At 31.0% G+C, this 13,134-nt stretch overlaps 1 protein-coding gene and 1 long non-coding RNA gene across 2 annotated transcripts; both read right to left on the reverse strand.

Annotated features, from left to right (window-relative positions):
* Positions 1–2,341: 2,341 nt before the first annotated feature.
* Positions 2,342–2,680, reverse strand: LOC101255633 (non-specific lipid-transfer protein C, cotyledon-specific isoform-like). The gene has a single exon (XM_004248006.5). The coding sequence runs from the start codon at positions 2,678–2,680 to the stop codon at positions 2,342–2,344; it is 339 nt and encodes a 112-aa protein (XP_004248054.3).
* Positions 2,681–7,890: 5,210 nt separating this feature from the next.
* LOC101245504 (uncharacterized) lies at positions 7,891–9,187 on the reverse strand. The gene is made up of 3 exons (XR_743366.4): positions 8,825–9,187; positions 8,613–8,670; positions 7,891–8,054 (listed from the first exon to the last, which is right to left on the reverse strand). It is a non-coding gene; the product is annotated as an uncharacterized lncRNA (long non-coding RNA).
* Between the last annotated feature and the right edge of the window lie 3,947 nt (positions 9,188–13,134).

A 13,134-nucleotide genomic window follows, 5' to 3' on the forward strand; every position in this document is an offset into this window, starting at 1 on the left:
AATGAGCAATACAACTACAAGATAGCACCAAAAACTAGAGAAACAAAAAAGAGTTAAAATAGCCAAATCCCAGCTACTGTTTGACAAGCTAAAATCTGGGCTACAAGACTCCAAAACACCCTCTCTCAGTTTCCAATCAAAGATTAAGTTGAAAGGAACACGCTATCCAAAAATCAGCTCAATCAGACAAAAAACGAAGCGGAAATCGCGATTCGAAAATGTTTGATATGACTTGTGCGAAAATCTGTATTTCCTCACTTTTCAGTCTATATGACTCATCTCAAACTCTTATAATTCTTCAAATAAGACCTAAAAGAAAGTCTTATATATGCACCATAATATTGAGCTTATGGAAAAAAGTAGACTAGTTAAATTTGGGCTAATTTTATCCACAAAGAAAAGAATGAGAAATTTAAAACCTTAAATTTTTATTCGTTCACATAAAAAAAAAAAGGAAAAAGGACCAAAACCTAACACAACTCTTAATTAAAATGTCTTAAATAAATTATGCGAATCCATTTTAAGAAACAACAGAACATTATTCCTTTTTTGTTTATGTGTGATGTGTTAAATCTCTGTGTGATGTTTCAAATTAAGACATACAATTGCTAAGCTACCGAGGAGAGAGAATTTTTTTCAGACCATTAAGACATTGTGGTTGTTGAGCTAAGAGACACGAGCTAGCTAGTGAGCTATAGGCCAGGAGGGTTATACGTTATTGTCTCCATTTTAATTTATATAATTAAGTTTAATTTAATAAGGAGTTTAAGAGAGAAAGAAAGAAAGAAAATTTTGAAAAATTTATAATTTAAAATAAGTCAGATATTTTTATGACTTTATATTATTTAAAATAAAAGGTAAACTGAACATTTTAAAATTTAATTACAAACAGTTGGTATGTATGCATTTTATTATTACAATAAAATATTAAGTGTATATGTTAGTGAGTATAAATTGTGATAGTAGATGACTATTGATTGTTGTTACTTATATAACCATTATTTCTTGTAACTCTCATGATCATTACTGTCTTGTAACTAATATGACCATTAGTTCTTGTAACTCTCATGATCATTAGTTTCTTGCAACTCATATGACCATTAGTTTCTTCTAACTCAGTAACATCTACCCACATTACTATCCTCATTCTACTTATTGATTATATGGAAGGTTTTTTCACCAATGAATACTGGTGCTTCTTCCTTTATGAAGTATCCCAAGTAGGAAGTGAAATACAGAGTGAAAAAGAGTATTAGTATTAGATTGTGTATATTGAGTTACTATAGTGAAAGAGAAAGCCGAGACAAAATATTCTAAGTTTTCAACTATATTTACTATACAAAGAGAGTAATTATATGTTGAAGAAAGGTGTTTTTGTTCTGGAGATTTGGACTCATCAACTAATCGGGAGATGTTTAAGTGTACAATGTTGTTGGACTGTTGTATCTTGAAGGGGATAAGTCAAGAGTGATAATGCTGGATCGATGTAGATTATGTCATAGTGGACTTGAATCTCCTTAAATAGAGTAAGATATACGCCCTCAACCTAAAGATTATTATTTCATTTTTTTGTCGTTTTATTTTCAACGGTAATATTTTGTATTTGTGGTATATTACACCATCAATAACTAAATATAAAAATGTATCGTTCTTTTTTGGACTAATGAAATAAATTGAGTCATATAAATTGAGACTATAAGCTAGGTTAATGATATAAAATTTTAATAATTAACAAATAATTAACCAACATAAGAAGCATATGAAAAAAATTAGATATTAAACATGTCTCAAATTAAGATTGATAAAAATTTACGGCAAAAAATTATTAAAAAAAAGACCATTCATTGACATGTCTACTACAAGAGCTGCTCATAAGAGTACATAGCAAGACTACATAATTTTTTAAAGGTGATTTTCTATCATTTATATAATTAAAAATAGAGATTGACAATTTTTTCAGTAAATTAAATTGACAACATTTTATTGAAAAACATGGATCGCCATTCTTTTAGAAGACTACATCTCTTCTACATTGTGTATGCTTTTCCTTCTACTTCTTTAAATAACCCTGAAATCACACATCCAAAAATAAAGGGTAAATCAAGATAATAAAATTGATTAAAAAAAATAATACTAATAAATACAACATTAAATATAATGTAATTTTTCGACAAAGGGTACTGTTGCAAGTTAAATAATGTAATTTTTTTGACAAAAAGTACTGTTACAAGTTAAATAATGTAATTTTCCGACAAAGGATACTATCGCATGTTATAGAATGTAATTTTCCGACAAAGGATACTGTGGATACTAACATTAAAATTTAAAGGGTGAGAAATGCTTACTTAGAGCAATCAGGATTAGGTTCCAATGGCATAAATGGAGTGAAGTGACATAGATCAGGAAGTTGTTTAGCTTTATCATATTTCACTTTGGCACCTTGCATTGCAGCTTTGAAACACAAGCAAATGTCTTTGCGGTCTGTTTGTGAGGCAGCAGCTGTTTTAGCCAAATCTTGCAATCCAACACAACAAGCTTGACTAGGTTTTGCATCATCACCTAATATAAAACCTCCACAAGACATTACTTTTGGTATAACATCAGTACCACATTGAATATTTCCATATGTTTGGCCTAAAACCAAAGCTAGAGAAAACAAAGTTAAAAGAATTTTTGTCATTTTTTCTTTGACTACTTCTTGGTGATGTATTGGTGAGAGATGTATGAATGACTATTGTATAAAGCCTTTTTATAGTGGTTTAGAAGAGTTTTGTATTCAATGATTTTGGACTTTAACATTAATATGAAGTCTATTCTTCACTTGGTTTGTTTGACCAGAGAGTGTAACAATTAAAGTAATCTTGACTATTCATTTTATTTTCCTTGTATATTTATTAATTAATGATTTGAATTTTGATTGTATTTTATATTAGATGTTACTGTTTCAATTTGGACATATGTGGTTAGTCTTGATTATTAAAATTGATCCTAATGCATTATCTAAAGACTTCTAGTGAGTCATATTATTATGACTTTATTTGTTCATTTGTTTGTTTTATTTTGGATATTGTTGTTATATTATATATTACTTTACCTTCTTTCGACTAGTGTTAATATTACAAGTCTAAAATGGCCAATAAGAAAATTTCTTCTCGATTTTGGAGCCCTCCACATTGTAAAAGACGGAAATTTAGTTTATGTTTATGTAACGACCTGTTTAGTCGTTTTGAGCAGCAGATTTTATTTCTGGAAAAACAGGCAGAGGCAACGGACCCAACGACGATCCGTCATGGGCACGACGGACCGTCGCAGGGTCTCGTTTCAAAACACTTAGAAAATCTGAAATTGGGTACTGAAAATCGACTCTCTGAACTTCGTGACGGAATGGCAGGACGGACCGTCACAGGCGTGACGGACCGTCATAGATTGTTCAGTGGAAATTGACTCTCTGACCCTTGCGACGACCTGCAGGACGGACCGTCGCAGGCACGACGGCCCGTCACAGGTTGCGCAATCCCAGTCTGGATCGGATTTCTGGTTAAGTTTTAAGGGACGTTTTTGACTATTCTTGCCTTAATTATAAAGTTCGTGGGTTTATATTAATAACTCAAATTCTTGGGGGTTAAAAGAGGTAACCCTAAGTTAATTAGTGGGGTATTATTGCCATCTTTTATTCTTAATTATATACTAATTAGGGTAAAAGAAAGAGGGTTTGAATAAGAAAATAGAAAGTTGAGAGAGAGAGAGAATCGAACGAGAAGGGAGAAACAAAGCTTTGGGAAAATTCTTGCTTGATTTAATTCTTCGGTGGAGGTAGGTTATGGTTTTCATGCTTCATAAGTAAACTCTTAATAGTGAATGATATGTATTGGTAGTATTGTAAACCCTACTATATGCTTAATGGTATGTTTGTATGAATATGATTATGTGATTGTGATAAGATAAGCATGATGAAAATATTGAATCCCAAATCTTGAAAAGAAACTTTAATATACATTATTAATGATGATGCCTTGGTATAGAAGAAGGCTTGATGAATTAAAGTAATGGGATTGATGATGCCTTGGAATAGAGAAGGCTTTATGATTTACAGAATGATATTAGTGGATCGGAGTGTCACGTTCCGACACATAGTATTAGTGGATCGGAGTGTCACGTTCCGACACATAGTATTAGTGGATCGGAGTGTCACGTTCCGACACATAGTATTAGTGGATCGGAGTGTCACGTTCCGACACATAGAATTAGGGGATCGGAGTGTCACGTACCGACACATGTAGGGGATCGGAGTGTCACGTTCCGACACATGTAGGGGATCGGAGTGTCACGTTCCGACACATGTAGGGGATCAGAGTGTCACGTACCGACACATGTAGGGGATCGGAGTGTCACGTTCCGACACATGTAGGGGATCGGAGTGTCACGTTCCGACACATAGAATTAGGGGATCGGAGTGTCACGTACTGACACAAGAGGAAGAAAGATAATGAATCTTGAAAAATGATAATATACTCAACTTAATAAACTTAATTCCCAAATGAGTATGGCATTGAGGCTTGAGCCCTCATGGATGAACTTGATGGTACTTATTGATGATTATAGTACTTGTTGTTGCTACATGTTGAGTTTTATAGTTGATTTACGATAATATTTGATATATACTGTTCCCTATTTTGAGTTGGCCGATGATATCTACTCAGTACCCGTGTTTCGTACTGACCCCTACTTTTATGTTTTTCTTCTTGTTATTTGTGGAGTGCAGCAAACGTGCCGTCATCTTCGACTCAACAGTAACTCAAGCCAGTCTTCGTCACACCGGATCTTCAGGGTGAGCTAACGCTTCTATCTTGGACTGGATCTTCTCCTTCATGTCTTGATGCCTTGAACCTCCGGCATGGACTAGCTTCTTATGTATTTTTAGCTTTTAGAATACTCTTAGTTTAGTCATTTGATCGTAGATGTTCTTGTGATGATGACTTCCAGATTTTGGGGAATAATAGATGTTGAATTTTAGAAGTTAATGAATTGGTCTTTATTTAATGAGTTTAAGTCTTCCGCATTACTTTCTATTGATATTATATTGAAATGTTAAAGTTAGATTGGTTGGTTCGCTCACATAGGAGGGTAAGTGTGGGTGCCAGTCGCGGCCCGGATTTGGGTCGTGACAGTTTATATTTTTATTTGTCAAAATTGTCAATGAATAAAATTATCGTCGATTTTCAAGGCCTCCCATGTTAATAAAACGAGTTTTTATTTTTAAGTTAATATTCGAGTTATTCATTTTTATTTATATTTGTTTAGTACTAATTCTTTTACTAAATGTATTTATAGGTACATTGAGTTGCTTTTCATCCAAGCTATTCGAATTGTAATTTTATTTATTATTGTGTATATTATTGGCGATAGACAAACTTAGGTTGTTTCTTATTATTGTTTTATTTTATTAATTGTGTATATTGCATGCCTATTATATTTGTTTATAGTTTTCCTTCTCAATTTGCATAAAAATGAATTTAGTCGAGATCCACATTTGTGAATTTCGAAGGTTGTTTAATACCTTTCCGTTAAAATAACCTGAACTCTTACCTAGAATCTAATGGTTTTGTTGATTATTTTAATTGATTTCCTAATTTTTTCCCCTAAAATTAGGTGGCGACTTCTTTAAAATTCATTCATTCTTTAAATTTTTTAAAATTGAGTTCATTGATTATTTTTTGAGTCACCACGATGTTTCGCCCTATTTGAATAGAGTAGGGATGTAAACAGAATGACGACTCTGCTGGGGATATAGAGGTTTTAAGCAATATGAATTCATATTTTCAAATTGAGGAAACTTTTCTTTTATTGTGTTATACCTTGTATTTTCTTAATATTTCGTTGATTATTTGTATATTGTAGTTATTATTTATTCATTATTCATTTTATTGTATGCATATTGTCTTTGCACTCGTTACATAATTTTCGCCAAATGACAAATAGAATGCATTACGACAAAGACGGTTATGTGGTTTTTCACGACTCTCCTTCAGAAAACACCTTTAAATTTTTTTTGAAGTGGTAAACGAATAGTTGGCTTGTGGTCATCCAACGTCGTTTATTATACTTCATCCCGAAGTTTGTCCGACTCAGGTAACCAGGTCTTTTCTAAACCACTCTTAGTCAGCTAGTGTAGAGCGAAGCCAAAACCTTGAATTTAGCGCATTTGCTTAAGATAAGCCAACACTCAAGACAGATTTGTATAAGAATGCATTCATTATTTGTATCTTATGTGATATACCTATTTTATGTGAATATGTTGTATGATAGTCAATTATTTCAAAGTTTATTGTTAAGAGCTTTATAGACATAATATCAAGTTACTTTCAAGTCTCTTTTAGTTTTCGAGTTATTTTGAAAGATTCAAGGTTATTGCTCGTTTGAAGTGACAATGGATAGGGGACTCGCAAACTTTGAGTCATATACACTCAAAAAAATAAATCAGGGGAATTTTTAACTATGAGATCACACTAATTAATTTTTTGTCATTTCTCATACAACCCTTCTTTCACACATTTCTCATATTTTCAGTGTATCTCATTTATTTTGATTCTTAAATTAGACTTTCTTAGTGTTATTATTATTCTGATATATCATGACCACAATAGCCTTTGTTTTATACAATGTATCATGTTCACATTTAAGGTATTGATACATAACCCCAATATTGTTGAATCCTTTGAATAATGTTATCCTGCTCAATATAAATGTACTTGATACATAAAAACTACTTAATGTATCATTTATATATGTCATGTTCTATATCTTCAATTCTATTCAAATTTTAAAAGTTATATAGACAATACAAATCAATTGTGTGCTATGTATCTAGGATCTTCAATGTTTGTTCAGTCTTATCTAGCTTAGAAGGTTATATATATGTATTTATTATCCAATAATAATCTTGATACATAAATCATTATGTTCTATAACTAGAGCATTATGTATCAATTTCAATAGTAGGTATATGATACATAACATTGACAATGCTGACTACTTTATTATATATCAAATTATGATATTTATCTTTTTAACTCTTATATTTCAATTTTTTATGATACATTCCACAACGCATTGCTGTAATCTTCTACTACCTTCAGAAGAAGTCAAAACTTTAGATTGACAATCAATACAGACACATATTAATGGTTAATATGTATCACACGTAGTTGATATACATTAATGACCATGATACATTCGTACAAATTACTACTAAATATTCATTCTATAGTAACTAAAACTATATGTATCTTATACTTAATAACTAACCCACTCTAATGTATCGATCTAAAATCAAGTACATGATACATTAGAACTACCAATGAAACAAATATTCGCAAAAAATAGACTACACAATATTTCAAGATCACAAATCAAAAACCCAATTACACAATATCTCTCTATCCTTTTTGTGTGTTTTATCAATGTATAGTAAAATATATTGCAATTTTTGGCTCATGTTTCTTCACCTCCAAGTACATTCTAAAGAAGATATTCATGATGTATCTTTTCAAAAATTTTGACAATTTTAAAACAAAATTGAAAGGACGAATCTAGGAGCGGAAGTAGGGACTTGAACCCTCAACCCCAGCCTTGGCACGAAACTAAAAAATAGATGTGGATCTTAGCTCTTCTCATCATGAATCCGCAACAAGAAGACACAAATATTTTCACCAAGAGCTCTTAGACGTAGTATTACCGGACGCGTTGCGATAAGAATTTTTTTCAGAACAAATTTCAATACAAAGAAAGCAGAAGATATGACTTAGCCAGCTTAAAAGTAATTACAATTTTCTAAGTTGTGTTCATACACCAAACTGCCATTTCAATATAAGGGTAATAAAATCAGTTTGAATAAAGGTTAAATAACTTTTTTAGTGAATTTTCTATTATTTAATTAAAACAAAGATGTCAATTTTGTCAGTAAATAAAATTGACAATGTTTTTATTGGCCGTTCTTCTAGAAACTACATTTCTTCTACCTTTGGATGGTTTTGTTTCAACTTCTTCGAATAAACCTGAAATCACACATCCAAGAATAAACGGTAAATCACGATAGTAAAATTAATTTATTCTAAAAAAGTATTAACATAAGAAGATTTTTTTAAAAAAAAATCTAATTATTTGGTATTTTATAATATTATAGGTTAATTTAGTTATCTTTTTTTTTCAATCTACCCCTACAAACATTAGATAAATTTCTTATTTTCTCACTTTACATTTTTTTTTCTTGTAAAAAAAAACTATTGTTTTTTTTAAAAGAAAAAACAGATGTAACTAAGTTGCAAAAAGAGAAAAGTATTTAAAATATTTATGACGAAATAATATTTTATTAAAATTATGAAATTTTCCAAAACAATTGAATGCAAAACATATGGAAAATCTATTGTCCTAACATGATCAGAATTTTACTTTGATTAGTTCAGTCTAATTCATTCATGTATTCATGTGACACATGTCTTCCATGCAAGTAAGAATTTTAGAAAAACAAAGAAAAAGAAAATGAAGAGACAAAGAGTGTAGGAGTTAAGATTTCAATTCAGGAGTGTCAAAATATAAAGTAGTAAATACCTTACCTACTAACAACGATTGAGAACTTTTGCTACCCCTCAACCATTGCCCTAACTCTTCACCCTGTGTCACGAGATGTCAACATTAATATATATACATATATAAATAAAAAAATTAAAACATTACCTATTTATATATACAATATACAACGTAATTTTATTGACGTATGGGTTTTGCTGGCTATACAAGGTAACATAAGAAGGAGAGAAGTGCTTACTTGGAGCAATCAGGATTAGGTGTAATTGGCATAAAACTGGTGAATTTGCATAGTCCAGGAAGTTGTTTAGCTTTTTTAAAGTTCACTTGGCCAGCTTTCATTAGAGCTTTGAAGCAAATGCAAATGTCTTTGCGGTCTGATTGTGAGGCAGCAGCTATTTTAGCCAAATCTTGCAAACCAACACAACAATCATTACTAGGTGTTGGATCTTGACCTAGTACAAAACCTCCACAAGGTTTTACTTTTGGTAGAACATCAGTCCCACATTGAATAACTCCATTTGTTTGGCTTAAAATTAGAGCTAGAGAAAACAAAATTAAAAGAATTTTTGTCATATTTTCTTTGAGTACTTCTTGGTGATGTATGAATGAATATTGTAGAAAGTCTATTTATAGTGGTCTAAAAGAGTTGAGTATTCAATTATTTTGAATTGAACATTAATGATGCAATACATTCACTTGGTTTGTTTGACTAGTGGGAATATAGTGATTAAAGTAATCTTGACTATTCAATTATTTTGAATTTAACATTAACATGAACTCATATATTCACTTGCTTTGATTGACTAGAGAGAATGTAGTAAAAGTAATTTTGACTATTCAATTATTTTGAATTTAACATTAATATGAAGTCATATATGTTGAAGAAGAAGGAAAATGACGATTGGAATATGTCAAAAGGAACAGATTTAACGCAATTGACTGACTTGTTTACAATAAGTGTTGATGAAGAAAGAAGCTCAGGATTGAAACATGTCGAAGGAACAGATCCAAAGAATTTGACTGGTGGTTTACAGCACTGCTGAAGAATTAAAGTCGCACTAGGATTAGACTACCTATGTTAGTTAGGATTATATTTCGTATATAATTATATTATAATTAGGATTATATTACGACTAAGATTACTATCAGAACTATAGTACAACTAGAATTTAGATTATTTATAATTGCATTATTATTATTATTATTATTATTATTATTATTATTATTATTATTATATTAGTAATAGGTATTGTAGTAGAACTTTAAGTAATGTTAACTTAGGACTCTACAATCCTCTCCTATATAAGGAACTTGTAACTCAATATTATATTCATGAATTTATCAAGATTGATCAACCTATCAATATAACAATATTAATCAACAATATCAATATATCAATATTGAACAATACTATCAATACGATCAATACTATCAATACGATCAATACTATCAACAAATTAATACATCAATAAAATCCTTAATTTTTCTCATACTTAAATGTGAAATTTCTACACGAATTTCTACATTATATTCACTTGATTTGTTTTGAGTAGAGAGAACGTAGTAATTAAAGTAATCTTGACTATTCACTTATTTTGAATTTAACAGTAATATGAAGTCATATATTTACTTGGTTTGATTGACTAGAGAGACTATAGTAATTAAAGTAATCTTGACTATTCAATTATTTTAAATTTAACATTAAATTAATTTTTAATAACATTTAAGATACAATGAATAATATTTGATTATTAAGAATCAACGAATACTAGGTATAGTGAATTTATTTTTATAATAAATCATTGAATTCTTGAACTTATTTTACAATGAATCATTTAACAAAATATATATTACAATGAATCATACACATATATTGTACTTTATTTATTATAAATTTATTTTACAATGAATTATTTAACAAAAAAATATATTATAATGAATCACACACATATATTATACTTTATGTATAATGAATTTTTTTTATAGGAATTCAATAAATATGATGTATAATTTGATAAAGTGTAATGATTTTGATGTATTCATTGTATTTTATGCATAATAATTTATTTTTTATTCGAATTCAATGAATATGATAAATAGATTAGTAAGATACAATGATTTTGATGTAATCAAAATTAGCCTTTATTAAATCTCAAAAAACTCTTATTTATCGATTAAATAATGACTATATAAAATAATAATAATATTTCACAATCTCACCTTGTCACGACCCGAATCATCGTGATTGACACTCACCCTAACTCTCTGCTGGGAGAACCACTACTACCATCCAGTTAAAGCAATTACTCTAGAACCAAGGTATTTAAGCTACAAAAGCAAGTTAAAATAAACTAAACCAATGCGAAAAATACACCTCGAACCTGAAAGTCAATGTACCAAAATTCTAACAACGACAAGTCTAAGAACAAGGAGTATAATCCCGAAACTAACAACAACTTAGCAATAGTCTGAGTCCAAAAAGAGTGGACTTAAGCAAAGAGAACTCAAGGAAGCCCAGAAGAACTAACTCACCATTGAATTGTAAGCGATCACTGATCTCTTAAATAAGGTCTGTCAACAGTCGCGTGAAGATGTCATGTACTCATCAAATAATTAGAGCAAGTGCAGAATCAATACACAACCACTGAGTACTGGTAGGATCACGCGGATATCCCTCTAGTGTTACATAAACAAGCAATTAAAGCATTATAACACATGCATAAATATCAACATATTCAATATTATCATAAGAAAAAAATATCAAAATTCACATGATTCATCACATAGTTGGTCCTCTCACGGAACCCAAAGTCAAACTGTTAGCAAGCAAGAACGTGGCAATTTGATCCAATTTTTATATCGGAACGTGGCAACCGATCCATTCAGCATGTCGAAACGTGACAATCGATCCAGTCAGCATGTCGAAACGTCCCACTCCAATCTAAGTTTGTGTGTCGAAACGTGGCAACCGATCCCAATCGCACATCACAATAACACATAAAGATCACCCATTTAAGTCATGATTTCATGGTATCGATATTCATATATCTCATTTCACCATCTATGATCAATATTGCAACATTCATACATATACAAGTAACATAACGAAGCAAAGCAAGTGTATATCACACAATCATAGAATCACAATTATCACCTACCTCGAATCCAAACTTAAATCCTCTAAGGCACTTGAATCTTCCCTATCTGGATTTTTTCCGCTTGTTCTAGGTCTACAACAAATTGATATATGCAGAGATCAACAATAAAAAGTTTAATTATTCGGATTATAACAAACCCAATAAATCTATACCATACCCAAGGTCATAATATCCAAATTAGGGCGTTTCCACCATAGTTCTTAGATCAAAACCCTTACATATCGCTAATAACCCAAGAAAATAGGCTCTACGAATAGAAAGATGGATTTGATAGTTAAAACCTTACCTTCGCCTCAAAATGGTGAAAAATTGTTAAGAACTCGTCTGGGGTGCCTTTTTAGCCCTAAAAGTCGAAAAATACCAAATAGGATCATTTTAAGGTTTATAAGCGACTTTAAAATGCGTCTGGCCCGCTCTAGCAGACCCATCTCGCTGCAGCGGCTCCCCACCAGCGACCTAAATCCCTCTACAGCAGCGCTGCACCAGCGGCCTCAACGCGAACTGAATATACCCATTTACCAAAAGATCGATTTTGGGAGTTTAACTCGTCCAAATTCAATTCCGTAAAGTGCTATGGGTTCCTTATCATCATAGCTATTCTCTCATGTAATAAAATTCATAATTAGATCTCTTATACATTACTAAATTTTTCCTACACCTTAATGAATCTGATTTCTTTCAAATTTGTATTAGGTTGGATAATTCCAAGTTACTATGAAAGAGTTTTGTGGTCCCAATTCTTTCTTCATTGATTTTTACATAACGAAGAAATCATGTTGTTACACACCTACATTGATTTTGTGAGATTTTACCGTAGTTATCAAGAAGCATCAAGACATGAAGTTTGGATTGAAGTTATAAAGGAGGAGATAGGTATAATAGAGAAGAATGATACTTGAAAGTTGGTTAAATTCAAAAAAAGAAATGTAATAGGGGTGAAGTGGGTTGATAGAACCAAACCTAAATCCAACTAGCTCTTTTATAAATATAAAGCAAGTTTGTTGTGAAATATGATGCGCAGGTTTCAGGTTTGGATTATGAAGACACATTTGCACCTATTCTACAATATGATACAAAAGACTTCTATTCGCTTCAACAACTCAGCCAAATAGAAAGTTGCATCATTTGGATGTGAAAATTGACATTCTTAAATGGACAGTTGCAGAAGGAGACTTATGTTGGACAACGAAAATGCTTTCCAAGTTTTAGGAATGAAGGATAAAGTTTACAAGTTGTTGGGTTTTAGCAAGTGTGAATGGGAAAAGAAAAGAGAAAATATCAAAAGTGAGGGAACTGCTTTGGAGAGAGAAAATGAAAAGTCATTTGCAAAGTGCAAATGAAAAGTCGTTTCTTATAAATTTGCAGGTAACGGTAACATTCCGAAAAGTTG

Source organism: Solanum lycopersicum, chromosome 10 (genome assembly GCF_036512215.1).
Source record: "Solanum lycopersicum chromosome 10, SLM_r2.1".
NCBI classification, from domain to species: Eukaryota; Viridiplantae; Streptophyta; class Magnoliopsida; order Solanales; family Solanaceae; genus Solanum; species Solanum lycopersicum.